Below are 14,731 nucleotides of genomic sequence, written 5' to 3'. Positions count from 1 at the left end.
TAATTAAATTTTAAGTAATTTAACATAGATAATTTAATAGTGAAGGTTCTAGAGGGCAAGACATAGAGGAGCAGATCAGGTCCCTGGGTTTGTGTGGCCCAGAGCAGAGGAGCTGAGGGGATCCCTTATGGCAGATGCAGCTCCTCACAGGGAGCAGAGGAGTATGCTGAGCTCTGATGACAGTGACAGGGCCTGAAGGAACAGCATGGAGCTGTGACAGGGGAGGGGCAGGTTGGGTGTTAGAAAAGACTCTTCACCAGAGGGTGGCTGGGCATGGAACAGGCTGCCCAGAGCAGAGGTCACAGCCCCAAACTGCTGGAGTTCAAGAAGCGTTTGGACAGCGCTCTCAGAGATAGGGATTTTTGGGTGTCCTGTGCAAAGCTAGAGGTTGGACTCAACGACCCTATGGGATCTTCTAGATCAAGATACTCTATGAATCATATGAACAATCTGGGGAAAACAGAAATTTAAAAAAATAAAATAAAATAAGTGCTGGAAGAAATACTTCGTAACTGTTATTATCTATGATGCAAGTACACAAATTTGTCATTTGACAGTTCTCTCCTCTGCCTTTCAGATCATTCTTCTCATTTACAGTAAAAAAAGATTTCCCACCCCTTCGTCATATCTCCATTAATATAGTTAATGTAAGTTTACACAACTTGTAACCAGGTTGGACAAAGAAACATCACCTACAGGACAAAACTTATACTAGAGGGAAAAAAGACAAAGCCAGAAATGCATTAGAAGGGAAACAAGAAGGGTCAACTGTGTTAAGTCGGGTCAAATGAGAAATGTGTAAAGACTAACGTGAGCTGGGCAGGGAAATAAGTTGCAAACAATTTTATGTTCTTATCCATTTCTTTATATCTTCCCTGCAGCAGAATTATTTACAACAAATCTAGCATATTTAAGTCCATATAATGAAATTTGTAAATTATTTGCCTTCTTGACTGCTAGGGTACTCTACAGATAAGAAATGCATTAGTAGAATTCTGAAGCTGTGAAGTCAACAAATTCATCAGTACAAAAATTTCAGGATATGTTTTATCTATTCAACTTTAGTGCAAGCCCTTTTTAGAAGAGTTTTCACAGTATGATCTTGCTTATCCCCTGCTGATTCAATGCACAGGACCAACTACAGCCTTATAAAAGTAATTATCTGTTATATATCACAATTATGACATGAAGTATGAATAAATGTGTTATAATATATAAATGTTATCATGAAATATGCATGAGTTGACTGTATTGTCCTACTTGACAAAAAGGAATACTTTAGAGATCAAATTTGCTTTGAAAAAGGCCCTAAGCAGTAAAAAGGAGAAGAGATGAAAAAGCAAAAGAGTTAATAATTTACTTTTTGTTAAGTTTTCCAATTTCCTCCCATAAATGATTATAAAATATGAGATTTAAATGGCTTTGATCTAGCTCAACTCTTTCCGAAGAATTTAGCATTTGTGAAACACTCACAGAATAATGCTGAATGTCATCAAAAAACACAAGATAAAGAATAATAGATCCTTCTGGACTGTAGCATTTGAATTATACTGAGAAAATGAGGAACTCTGAGGATGAAATAAAACACCGTGCAGTTCCTCTTCAAGGACTGTTTTTCAAGTGCTGAAAATGTAATAATAACCTATTTAAAAAACGCAGTAGGATTGTGTAATTTAAAAGTGTGTTTAAGAATCAGAATGGAAAAATACACCGGCATAAAGAAACCGAAACAATATTGAAACATTTTCCAAACTTATGCTGCTATTCAACATGTGGTTCTTTTGTATCATCACTAAAAGCTTAAGTTATACATGTTTTCTCAACTGAATTCAGATACAATCTTGAGAAGAGAAATATATTTTAATAGTAATAGGCTTACCGTTAATGATAAGTGAATCTGATCTTTTATATTTTTAATAATGTATCCTTCTACGCCAGCATGGTTGCTTGTCTTCAGTAAACACCTTCAAACAAAAGTAGATGTTATATCTTCAAAACTGCCCACGTCTTTAGCTAAAGACTTGGGTAACACTATGCCTTATTCACTAAGTGACAGTTTCAACACCGGGTTACATCTGACAGCTGATTGTATGAGAGACAACTGACATTCATTATTTACTCACCAATTAACACAGTAAAGTTAATGTGATTTACCAGATAGATAAAAACTATTTCTGACAGTTTGCAAGCAAGAAAGTTACAGCGAGGCTTGTATTGTACTATCTACAGTAATTTGAATGCATACCTGAATAATGTATATTTTCCCTCTGCTTCAAATTTATCTATGAACAATTGCAAAATACTCAAACTCTTCTTTCTCTAAAAAAACAATCATATATGTATTAAACGCTAATAATAACAAAAATAACATTATATGATTCATTCTAATTAAACTCAGTACATAAATCATTCTGTAGGTCACATTACATACCAGATGCTCTATGGGACAAAGGGTCATAACTTTCACCAAATCCTGCAGTTAGACAAAGAAACTGTAATTACGTGCACATTATTACATCACTTTGAACAAAATCTGATCAAGGTATTAACAAACAAGCCAGGCCACTAACAGTTGAATCCAAATAAAAAAGCAGCTGAAGTAGCAAGAGCCACCTAAAGTATAATTTGTCATTATAACTTCATGCCGCAGTGTGTATCAGAGGATAAACAATTCAGTGTAGCATGCAATTCAGTACAGCATGACACTGTAGGTTTCAGTCTGGCAACACAACTGCATGAAGGTTCAGTAGCACATCCTCCCTCCAGCGCTTAGAAAACAACTGGGTATGGTTTATTATCAACTACAAAGGCAGTTCTGTACACTGCTTCTTGTTACCTGAGGCACATTAATAAATTCTCTGAATTCCAAATACTGATGAAGAAGGCCATTATCTTCCACTCTCAATAAACAGCTCTCAAACAGATCCTGAAGGTGGGAAGGAAAAACAAACACTTTGCATATATACAAGACATTGATCTGTATGCTTAATATTTCATAGATAGAACTACCTTTAGTACAATTCACATATTTGGATCTCCCAGGAGCTACAAATTTAAGTAGTAATGGTAGTTTACATGTATGCAAATGTGTGTAATGTTCAGTAAATTATTTTAAATGGTTGTAAGACTGAAGAACATCTAAGCCTCAAAATACTTCTGAAACTGAAAAGGTATGAAAAAAATTCATACCTTTCTAAGAAAGAGAAACTAAGGTTTTACAATACTAAAATTGAAAATAATCAGCATTCTAACAATGAACATGTGATCAAAGGAAAAGTAAACTTACAAGTCCTTTAGATAGCATAGATTCTTCTGTTCTGTAAAGAAAAAGACATCAAGTTGTAAATTAAGGAGACAATAATGATCTTTGATGTGAAATAGTAGATTACAAGAAGTAACTTGGCTGTTAACCATTTTCATTCTGATTTCTAAACACGATGTCTTCTTTTAGTCTCTCAAAAACCTTTTACAATATATTGAGTATATATAATTAATAAAAGCTGCAAATTAGACTCCTTTCTTTAGGGTAAGAACTGCTTAGTTGTTTTCCCGTCTTAATATCTGTGAGGTAGCAGCTCATATCCCACAGGTATCAAGATATTAATTAACAACGAAAATAAAACTTGTTCCAAATTGTTCTATGTGCAGAGATAGCTCTGTGAGACAAAGAAAAACACACCAAATCCTAAAAAGAAGAGGCCAAGAAGTTTTGTTTTACTAGGAAATAATAAGGAGTCATAATCAGAAACTTCTCCCTTCTACAGCAATGCTAGAAAATATTTGGTCAACATTGCTACTAATGGAAGGCAAAATAAACATACAGAGAAGCTTGGTTTCCTCTAGAAAGACAGACCTCTAATCAGATAGTGCTTACCTGAATGTATTCTGATATGATACACAATCTTATACTCCTAGAGAGTATACAGAACTACAAATAAATATACACTAATTATTCTACCTTAATTTTGAACTCCTGAATAAATTTTCTAAAAAGAATAGATGTGTGTTTTAGACAATTTGCTAAAGCTCTTAGAAAAAGAGAATATCACCTTGTCACAGAGCTTGCAATTTTAACTGACAGCTTTAAGGATCACCTTTGAACTTATTTGGCATAATCAGAATTTGATTCTATGAATTATTAGAAAAGACCAGAAATAAAACATAGGACAAAAATTTCCCTCTACTATCTGGAGCTCCAAATATCATATAATCCTACCTTTTCAGCAGCACTTCTATATGTGTCATATTGCACTGCAGAAGGTACGAAGAACTAAAAAAGAAAGTTAGGTCTATATTAAAGTGCATAAGCATTTTCACAGCTAATCCATTTGAAAGCATTAGTCCTTCTGGAAAAACCTATAGAAGTGTATTTACAAAACTAAAAGTTCTGAGATAGGTGCAAAGCACAACATCCAATTTCTGTTTATAATTCATATCTGGCATCTGTCTACATAATTGTAATACAAATTAATTTTCAGTGTAAGACTAATCCTATCAGTTTATTTAAAAGGTCAACTCATCTACAATCAAACTGTAGTAATCTGCAGAACTGCTGAACTACATAAAGCTGCCACAAAACTAAAATTGGTGAAATACAGTTTTCATTAATGGCTATTAAGAATAAAATAGTTTTATTTTGTTCAGAAGTTTCCAAGTGCAAACTTAATGTAAGTGAGGAAGAACAGCTCTTACCTAAATACCACTGGTAAGCAATTGATACCAAAATGCTGAACAAACATCAGGTATGACAGACATGCCAAAGAATCTGCAGAATTCTTTTGCTCTACGTCCTCAAACTCCTGATTCTCCCAGTATGATCTTCTCCTTTTATGATGTAAAAACACTAGTGGCATTAATTCTCTCATATCCAGCAAAATGCCCTAAAAAAGAAAGTTAGATTTCACTTCATTGCCTTTAAAAATCTGTATGTTTAATAAATTACAAAGCTTAAACAGTCTTTACAGTAAAATACCCTAAGTAGGATATGTAGAAATCACTATAAATATTTTGTTAATATTTATGATACATACACAAATAAAAAACCTTATGGGAAAAACAAACTGTCAGAAAAGTGCTAAGACAGCAAAGTCAAGCACTCAAAAATTAGCAAAACACTTCACAAAAGTCACACTGCAAAACCTAATCTGGCTCCATTACCTATAGATGCTGTGAATAATAATGGCCTCCCGACCACATTATGCCACAAGACTTTTGTTTTTCACAGAGTACTCAGTATTTTGCTCTCTGACTATTAACACTATGCAACATGATGTTCACCTGCCAAAGGCAAGGCCTGTTTTAAAGTTAGAATTGTTCTGTATGGCCTTTCCAGCAACTCACAGCAGGAAGACACTGGAGAACTTCACAACTACGTGTGTTCTTTTCCCCAACACATCTGTGTGGATTAAGAGTTAATGTAATTTCTACTGTATGAATTATAGAGAAGCAGAGGTTAATCCATCCTTCCACTGCTGTCCAAACCAAATATCCAAGGCCTGACATTCTGGAGAATAAGAATTACATCAGATGTCACGTACTTAAATGCATCTTTACCGACCTTAGCCACAGTACTCATTAACCAATTCCACAAAGAGCAGAAGTGGATTTCTTGAGAAAACAAAGAAAAAGTAATTCATAATTAGCATAATAAATGTTTTCGGACTGTGCCCAATGGGAAAGGCAGGGATAAAAGCCCGTTTTTCAGAGCAGCCTTAACTATCTTAACCTTTCTATCATATTCTGGTAATCTCTGCCTCCATCACTGCGCATCTTAAAAGTTCTGCAATAAAAGAAGCAAAGGTCTCACAGACAAGCTTCTCTTTCATTGCACAGCTCTAATTAATCCATGCAACAGTTCCATCCTATGCTGACTGAGATATTCTGTGGAAAAAAAAACCCAAAGTGATCATGACAGAAAAACTAATTATGGTTGAAAACAACCAAAAGTTTTGCTAGTTACATAGTGTGCTTGACTTTACAATCATAACATTGGGATGTAAAATTTTGTGCACATATAGTCTTACATTTTTAAAAACAAGTTGGAAAAGAAACAGAGTTGCATCACGTAGCAACTTCCAGACTTCCTCTACATTCATGCATACAAACACACACACACACACACGCCTTCCACCTCTCAGATGGCTCCAATTCTTCCTTTTCAGCCAGCCTCAGTCCCCACTCAACCTATTCTAAAATTTCCCTGGCCTTCTTCAGCTTTCGTCATTTCTGTGTGGTGTTTGTATGTCCCTCCTCTAGCCAGCTAACAAGAGAATGAATTCCAAAGCTCAAATTTAATGCTATTCCTTCATAGTGCCAATGTTAAAACAAGTATACCAACAGTCATTGAAGCAACTTAATTGTTGCTATGCAAAATGTTCAAAAACCAGAATAACTGCACTGGTCACATGGAGTGGCCAGCTGGCACTGCACTTTAGAGAAGTAAGAGATTTCTGAGTGCAAAATTTGGATTAATACTTAGATTTTACCTTCACTAAGCAGTGAAGACAGTAAGTCAGATGTTTGTAAGAAATCATACTTAACCAGGGAAAAAGAAGGAGCTAAAACAAGGTAGCAGCTGCTGATTCAGAGAACAGTCCAAACTGGCTTATTAAGGTGCAAAACTGCATCTGTAAGGTTTATCATTTCCAAGGATGGAACCTTAGCCTATTACAAACATTTACATACTCACATTATCTTATCCTGGACAGCCATCACACTAAGTAGTAACAGAAATGAAATGAACTTCCTATTTGCAGATCTGAACCACACAACTGCTTTGACAAACACTTCATTCCAAATGCACTTACTACAATTTCAGCTGCAAAATGACGAAATGGATGTTCTTCAATGCCTTCCAGTTGTTCAAGCTGAGCTGTCAATAATGGGTATTTCAGGCTTTTCATACAGCTGAAAAAAAACCCAACAGGTGAAACTTAAAATCTCACAGAAACTACAGCAATGTCAGCAATGGCCAACAACAAGGTCTATACTCATTTTGGATGCTGCTGTTCCAGATATTCCAAGAACAGAAGCAAAAATGTCTCCCATAGGAGCACTTCTTAAAATTCACCTCCAGAATAGATTATCCTCACTTTTGCACCTTTGAGTTGAAGCACCAGGACTGCCAAATGAGCTCCACATCACAGAGACTAATATTTCTTAATTTCCTTGTACTAAAAAATTATTTTTACTATTCTTGTTTCACTTCACAAATATGCAAAAGATGTTTTTTTCTTTTTGAAATACAGCATTAGTTTATATGTTGGCAGCACTGTAAAAACTTTAATAAGACTGTTTATTTACTGCATGCATAATAAGTGTCTACTGTTTATTTTGTTTCCTTACAGGAATATATTAAACTAATAGTAAATGCTCACAACTTCAGTAATTCTTCTTTCAGCTCCGTGTCATTGTATTCTGATGATTTTTCCATGTTTTTAACAACTTCATTCACAAAAGGTTTAGCAAAGTCCACGACTGCATTACAGCACTGACAGAGACCAAGTTTATCTTCTTGTATTTGTTGCTTTGTATATGGTACAGGCAAGGGAGTAAGCTGATCCATAATCATGGCCAAAGATAAGCCCACTGAGTAGGCCTTCTTGTTCTGAAGTTTCAAAAGCACTGAAACACAGAGAACATTTTAAGAAATTAAGTTAATGTTTGCTGGAGGAATGTGTGAAGAACAGGAACAGGACTGTATAAGAAAGTCTTCACTTTCAGGGGAGCAGAAGGACTAATATCTCAATTCAGATGTACAAGCCTAGCAAGACTTATCAGCTAATCTATTTCACAGTACTTAATATGACCATAGAATTGAGAATGATGCATTAAAGCAGTCTTGCATTTCCACACATTCCTCTTTTCTTTGTTGCAAACTCGCGAAGGCAGAAAAATCTGTCTTTTTATAACTAGACTAAAACAAAATAACATCCATTTATCTGGCCTGAAAAACCTCTTCACTGTGGCTTTCCTGCTATACTATTTCTTGTTTGACAAAAGACTTACTGCTCAGATCTGACTCTTCATTAAGCAGCTCAGAGCTGTTCTATACTCTGTGGCAAAAACAACACAGGGTCTTCCCACACTGAGGAAGCAGCACAAGCCACTTTCCATTTAAACTGATCTCAATGCACACTAGCTGCAGATCAGTTATGTAACAAAATACACATTTCTCATTAGCAAAGTGCTTCTCTTGTTAAATTCTAACTTGATTCAGTAATGCAGCTCAGAGACTGCTATAACTGGACTTAAACTTGATAAGAAGAAGGTGTGACTCAATTTCACATACCAAGAGAGAAACTACTACTTTTACCTACTTAACGAGTATCTCAATCTGTATTTTTAATTTTTGCATGTAAAACAGAATAATGCAGTTTTTCAATTCATATTTTTCAACTTGTTTCAATTACAAACAGAAGTTTTATAATTTTAAAGCTTTAAAAGTTAAATAATAAACTATCCAAACCTATGAGTCCACGTAATTCTATTTCTGTAATAAGGATGTGAGAGTTTTACAACTGTAAAAAATAACCAAATTTTGTGAATGAAGAAAAATGTTGGTTTTTCTTCTGAGGCTACCCATCTTATTTCAAATTCTCTTAAATTACTCCACCAAAGGCTAAATTAATTTTATAATGTCTGTCTTTGTCAGAAATCACATGAGAGAGTCACTGTTACCTGTCTGCAAAGGTTGAAGCAGTAACATGATAGTCTGGCACACCTTTTCTCCTGATGTCTGTTCAATCTGCTCAAGTAAACCCAAAAACAGTTCCTTTGGATTGCACAGCTACAAGAGATGGACAATATGTACATTTTAACCCCATAGTTATCAGATATAAACCAAACAAACAGGAGAGAAAAAACACATCACAAACCACAATGCAGAAACTCCTGAACAACAAGAAAACAGATTAGAATACCCAAAATTGTCTTAAAACTAATAAATATGAATAAATACATTCCTATAGTAAATGTACTGTTCTGAATGTATAAGCATGTACACTACAAGTTGAAAACACAGAAATCAAGTTTAGTGCCATCAGATTTGCTATGTTGTATAAGTACCTACTTTAGCTAGATATTCCTTAGTAGTAGAGAGAAAAGAAAAACCTCAGTGTGAATTTGGCTTACTTTGCAAATTGTTTTCAAAGTAGATAAATGAAAAAGAACTGAAAGGGAATCTCCGACAGATTAAATCTTATTTCCCCATGACTTCACCAGAATTATCAGATACTCAATGTCACAACCCAAATCCTGCCAGAGTCCACTAAGTGTCTGGAGAACACTCTCAGATGTCAGACTTGAATTCTGGGTGGCCCTGTGTGTAGCCAGGAGTTGGACTTGATGAAACTTGTGTGTACCTTCCAATCATTCTGCGATCTGCCATAGGCACAGGTAGCTTTGCTGTGGCTACATTAACTGCAAAAGCTGGTCGCTAAGAACTTTGTATTGGACAATGTCTAGCTCCGTTTTGTCTAAAATTGTCTATATTTATTAAAAAATTAACTACCTCTCAGAATGTTATCGTTGTGTCTACTTCAGATAAAACTGGTCCATGAGTTTAACAGTGATGTGGAATGGGCAGAAGAACTCAGAAGCATTCATGTCCTATTTTCTCTCAAAGTCAGACGGATTTTCTGCCCCTTCCTTACAAATATCTCATTACAATCATATATTTCAAAAAACATACCTGCACCAACTGATCTAATATCTTCAGGTAGAGTTCTCGCTTCTCATCTTCCTGTTTATATGCTAAAATACATCTAACAAGAGGAGAGATGAGATTCCAACCCATATTCTTGATGACAACCTACAAATCAGATTTTCAGAGAATCAACCAAAACTGGACATTATCTAAACTCAGAAGGATCATATTTATAGAAGTCAAACTTAAACTCACCCTATTTTTCACATTTTGAATCACTTCTAATAACTGAGCAGCATATCCATCTTCTAAACACTTCTGACCTGCTACCTGAAACAGATCATAATCTTCTCCTTTAAAATCAGCTTCTTCCAGAATTTGCTATAAAGAAAATAAGCATGTTTAACTCCTTATTTTAAAAAGTAAATACAAAAATAAGTAAACATAAGCTTGCTTTCCACAATCAGAAGTAATGTCACAGTAACCTTTCTTTTAATATATAAAAAATAATACATAAGAGGTTACCAACAGCTACCACAGAAGCATTTCAGTAGCTATTTCTAAGTCTAAACTACAGTTTCTTATCTAGATGTATTTTCCCCAACAATCTACCCCTGATATGTAGTACTGTATCTAGTTTGAGTACTGTATCCAGTTCTGAGTACTGGATTCATTTCCGGGCTCACCGGAACAAAAAAGACAGAGTCCAGTGGAGGGACACAAAGATGACAAAGGGCCTGGAGCATCTCCCATATGAGGAAAGGCTGAGTAAACTGGGTCTATTCAGCCCTGAGTAAAGAAGACTCAGAGGTGATCTTATTAACATCTATAAATATCTTAAGTGTGGGAGTCAAAGGGACACAGCCAACCTCTTTTCAGCAGTGTGTGTGGACAGGACAAGGGGAAATGGCAATAAACTGAAGCACACAGGAAGCTCTGCATCAAAACACAACAGAACGTCTTCATGGTAAGGGTGACGGAGCACTGGAACAGGCTGCCCAGGGAGGTTGTGGAGTCTCCTTCTCTGGAGATATTCAAGACTACTCCTGGACACCTACCTGTGCAGCCTGCTGTAGGGGGCCTGCTTTGCAAGGGGGCTGGACTTGATGACCTCTGGAGGTCCCTTCCCACCCCTACAGTTCTGTGATTCTGTGATATGTTCACTTTGACATGTTCTGCTGAGAGAAACAAGAACACTTCTTTCTCCAAGAGGGAAAACTTGGGAAAACAGTCAGGGAGAAGTGAATGAAACATGGAGACTAAGCCCAGATAGCAGCAAGGAGATCTTCTAACAAGTATCTTGTGTTCTGAAGCCATAGAGTGAACCTTTAATTGCACTTATGACTTTTATGAGAAGTACTTACGCATCTTTGTATTATGGCTTGAAGTTCATCAACTGCCATTATTGCTTGAGTTTGCTCTTCAGGCATTGAAAACTATTAGGAATTAAAAGGTACAGTATTAAAACACATTAAGTAAATGCAGAAATTTAAAAATAAATTAAAAAAAATCATGTTATTAAGACACCAAATAGAGAAATGAGAACAGTCTTTTAGCTACTGCATGGCCACATACAGTGGGAGCTGTATGTGCCTTCATATGTGCCTTCAGGTGCCTGCTGCCTTGTACCAACAGTGGTTTAGACCAGTCAAGACTACATATGCAACATTATTCACTTCCTTGCAGTGCTGGCCGATCAAGCATTCCATTTTCTTCAGGTGCAACAATTAAAAACTTCAGGTTTGGGGATTCCTGTTTGTTTAACAGCTTTGAGTACTTTCTTCTGCCTAAGGCTCGTTATACAGCCACTGTCCCTAACCCACCACCAATTTCCATACGCTGTCAGCTCTGCTGTTTTCCCCCCCAGCCCTCGGACACGTGACGGCACACACGGCGCTGCTCAGCTCCCCACGCTGTCAGGCCTTACGACTTAACCCACTTTCTAATTACATCTTTCCAGCGGTTCCAGCGGCAAACGTACAGCACCCAAATAAGCACAAACTTACTGCTGCTTATACTCAGAGCCCTCCCTCCTCTATTAAAGTAGCTTTCCCACGTGGGGTGCCACATACACGCCAGCACGAGGGGCTGCTAAGGTCAGCCTTTAACCCAGGGCTGAATTACAAACAAAACCCGCAAGAAGCGCTCCCCGCTCACAGCACCCACCGTAACCGCTCACACCGCGCTGCCGCCGCTCCTCGCTCCCGGCCCGGGCCCGGCCGACACGGCTCCGCCTCCGGTGAGAGGTCAGAGGGAGGGAGGCGGCAGCGCCATGATGGCGGATGGGAAGACGCCGTGCAGTGCGAAGGGGAGGCCCGGCCGGCGGCGGGCAGGTGAGTTCCGCGCCGCGCTCCGCCCGCTCCGCAGGCCGGTACAGTGAGTTAATGCAACTCCTGGCCGTGCCGGGCGGTAGCACGGCAGCACAGCAGCACGGCAGCACGGCCTGGGCTGGCGGGGCACGAGGGTACCGCGAGTTCGGGGCGGCTGCGGCAACACAGCGGCTGCACGGGGCAGGGCTCCCCGCAGGAGGTCGGATGAGGGCAGGCCGTGCTCACCCCGCAGCGGTACAAAACCGTACCTGACACTGCCCAGCGGTTATTGCCTTGCTGAAGGCATAGCCAACAACAGCGAGGCTCTGTGCATTCCAATGTGCATTCCAATGTGCTTGCAGAAGTCTTCGTGTTTTTTAAAAGTTCCAATGTTTTCATTGCTAAAGGAAGAACAGACACTTATATGCTTCCATGTTTTCGATTTCTAGGACATAAACGGTCGGCTGCCCCTAAAAATGAAGATGCTGATCAGAGGTATCATTTCTAGCAAACAACACACTGCGATCACTTTGCTTTGCTTCACTCTGGAACTGTGCTCTTTTCCTCCTGTGTTTTTGGCTTTGCCAGAGATGACTGACCTCCAGAGACACCAGCATCCACCTCCAGCAGGTTTTTGGTGTGATGCCGTGGGTCTTTTAAACAAACATCAACTTAGCATTGCTTAGAATAGGCATAGCCATCCTGTTTGGATAGAGCTGCACATTACATCTGAACAGGGCTGAAAGCTGCATCCCCTTTAAGCAGCATAGAACAACACAGTACAGGTGCCTCTGCCAGCTGCTCCCACGTGTCAGACAGCCGCCCATCAGGGAGAGATGCCCAGAGGAATCCAGATTTGCAGTGGTGACACAGATGGCAGGAGAACAACTTTCCAGGGGGAGGTGGAGCTACAGGAGGTATCTCTGTTCCATCACCTGGCTGATGCACAGTTCAATTGGCCTGTCTGACAGAGTGAGAATAAAGTTCAGCAAAGGCTACAATCTACATATAGAGAGAGAATATATCAAAATATGCCTCACTGCAGATACATGGAAGGTACAGGAAAATACCAATGGGTGCATATACTGGAATAATTCTGTTGTGGTTTGACAATAAAAGTCAATACTTTTCCTGACTGGGGAGAAAATAAAGCAAAGAATCTTTTTGTTTGTCTTTAGTGGTTATTACAAAATTTATAGCCCACTTATTGCTTTGTTTGGCCAACTTGATGAGATGCAGAAAATATAAACTACTGTGTTTCAGAAAAGAAGATATCCAGGTGGGGAATTGCTTATGGGAGCTGCTTTCTGTTTCATTCAACATCTCTTACGTTACAGGAAAGCAGCCCTGGAGGCTTCTACTAGAAAAAAGATTGAACTTGAGAGAAAGGCACTGCGTATTGTTGAGCAGCTCCTGGAAGAGGACATTACTGAAGAGTTCCTTCTGAATTCTGTACGTGTCACAAGTTTTTGTGTTATTTTGTATCTTAGTGTCCAGCTGTTTTTTAAAAGTCCTTAGAACAATTTGCTGCAGTTCAGAGCAGACAAGTTCATCCTCTCTTGTCAGCTCTGTTGATGGCTGCCTTACTTTCAAGGGTTCTCCAGTGAAAATATGCTCCAGTTTTGTAGGATGAGATATAATTGTGAATCTCTCTCTATTAGCATACTTTATGCCTCTGGGAAGCACAAAAAGTTAAGTCCATATCATGCCCTCTGTGAGTTTAGCCAATGGTGCTCTTTACCCCACAGTTCAAGTGCTGTATATTAAACTTACAGTTATAAAATGGAAAGTATGTATTTGCTTATTTACATCTGAGTGTGAAAAGTAACAGATCTTCCAGTATTCTTGAACTATTTTCTTGTAATTGCAGGGAAAATGTATTACTCCATCTCACTATAAGGACGTTGTTGATGAACGGTCTATCATCAAACTATGTGGTTACCCCGTATGTCAAAATAAACTGGAAAATGTAAGTTGCTTTTTTTGTTTGTTTTTGAGTAATGTTATCATAAGAACCTAATCACATTTTTTATTCTCTTGCTTATTTTTTTCATTTTAAACTTAGAATGTTAAAATATAGATTAAAATGCTGTCAGGTATCATTTCAGTATAATGCTTCTGAAGTTAAAAGTTAAATCTGATTGATTGACAACTGTTGCTGTATAAGGGAATCAATTACAATCTATTTGGACAGTAATAAAGATAAATAAGGTGTGGTGTCATAGCTATCCTTTGTGCATGCAGAAACATTTTAATCTGTTCCTTCTGTACCTTTGTAAGAAGGGCTGATATGAAAGAGGTAAAACACATGGGTATTACTATGTGACTGCAAATACATCCCCTCCAAAAACAGACCTTACTTGTGTCAAAATCAGTCATGCCTAAATACAACGTATTAGAGCTTAAGTGGAACTATGAGTTCAGTTACATAACCATAATACCAGGTGTGATACAACCAGTTATCTGGGAAAAATAAATCATGAAAGGAAAAATAGGTACCGTTTTGGATTTCACATGTCCCAACAGAACTTGGAAACTATTACCTTTGATGTAAGCTCCCCTCTGGATTTGTCTGAATAGTGGCAGAGTCACACATGAACAGGGTTTCTTCTGTGACAGCTCCATTGGTTCACTCCCAGCAGAGGCTTTCTTGTAAACCTGAAGTTGCCTACTAAGATGTGAATGAATAATGAGAAATTGCAGTTCTAATGTCTAAGGAGATACAATACCAAGAGAGCTGCTGTAGTACGTAATTCAGTTAAAACTGAATACATTA

The 14,731-nt window shown here is 37.9% G+C and overlaps 2 protein-coding genes across 3 annotated transcripts in view; one reads left to right on the top strand and one right to left on the bottom strand.

Annotated features, from left to right (window-relative positions):
- Window positions 1-14,731, bottom strand: part of GLMN (glomulin, FKBP associated protein) — a 70,949-nt gene that overhangs the window by 6,173 nt on the left and 50,045 nt on the right. The window contains exons 1-14 of one of the 2 annotated variants that reach the window (XM_015870361.2): window positions 11,813-11,921; window positions 11,011-11,082; window positions 9,902-10,027; window positions 9,692-9,811; window positions 8,680-8,788; window positions 7,377-7,623; window positions 6,807-6,906; window positions 4,693-4,880; window positions 4,217-4,270; window positions 3,287-3,317; window positions 2,837-2,926; window positions 2,432-2,473; window positions 2,246-2,319; window positions 1,880-1,964 (exon numbers count right to left, since the gene is read on the bottom strand). In XM_015870361.2, coding sequence (XP_015725847.1) covers window positions 1,880-1,964; window positions 2,246-2,319; window positions 2,432-2,473; window positions 2,837-2,926; window positions 3,287-3,317; window positions 4,217-4,270; window positions 4,693-4,880; window positions 6,807-6,906; window positions 7,377-7,623; window positions 8,680-8,788; window positions 9,692-9,811; window positions 9,902-10,027; window positions 11,011-11,076 — 1,332 coding nt within the window. In that variant the 5' untranslated portion in view covers window positions 11,077-11,082; window positions 11,813-11,921. Of the gene's footprint in view, window positions 1-1,879; window positions 1,965-2,245; window positions 2,320-2,431; window positions 2,474-2,836; window positions 2,927-3,286; window positions 3,318-4,216; window positions 4,271-4,692; window positions 4,881-6,806; window positions 6,907-7,376; window positions 7,624-8,679; window positions 8,789-9,691; window positions 9,812-9,901; window positions 10,028-11,010; window positions 11,083-11,812; window positions 11,922-14,731 lie in introns of those variants that run through there. The other variant, XM_015870362.2, reaches the window with a different exon arrangement.
- Window positions 11,878-14,731, top strand: part of RPAP2 (RNA polymerase II associated protein 2) — a 32,371-nt gene continuing 29,517 nt past the window's right edge. The window contains exons 1-4 of the mRNA XM_015870360.1: window positions 11,878-11,979; window positions 12,405-12,450; window positions 13,293-13,407; window positions 13,826-13,924. Of these exons, the coding sequence (XP_015725846.1) occupies window positions 11,919-11,979; window positions 12,405-12,450; window positions 13,293-13,407; window positions 13,826-13,924 (321 nt within the window). The 5' untranslated portion in view covers window positions 11,878-11,918. The remainder of the gene's footprint in view (window positions 11,980-12,404; window positions 12,451-13,292; window positions 13,408-13,825; window positions 13,925-14,731) is intronic.

Source organism: Coturnix japonica, chromosome 8 (genome assembly GCF_001577835.2).
Source record: "Coturnix japonica isolate 7356 chromosome 8, Coturnix japonica 2.1, whole genome shotgun sequence".
In the NCBI taxonomy this organism is placed as follows: domain Eukaryota; kingdom Metazoa; phylum Chordata; class Aves; order Galliformes; family Phasianidae; genus Coturnix; species Coturnix japonica.
The sequence above is the reverse complement of the archived record's forward strand: the minus strand, read 5'-3'. Positions and strand labels throughout refer to the sequence as shown.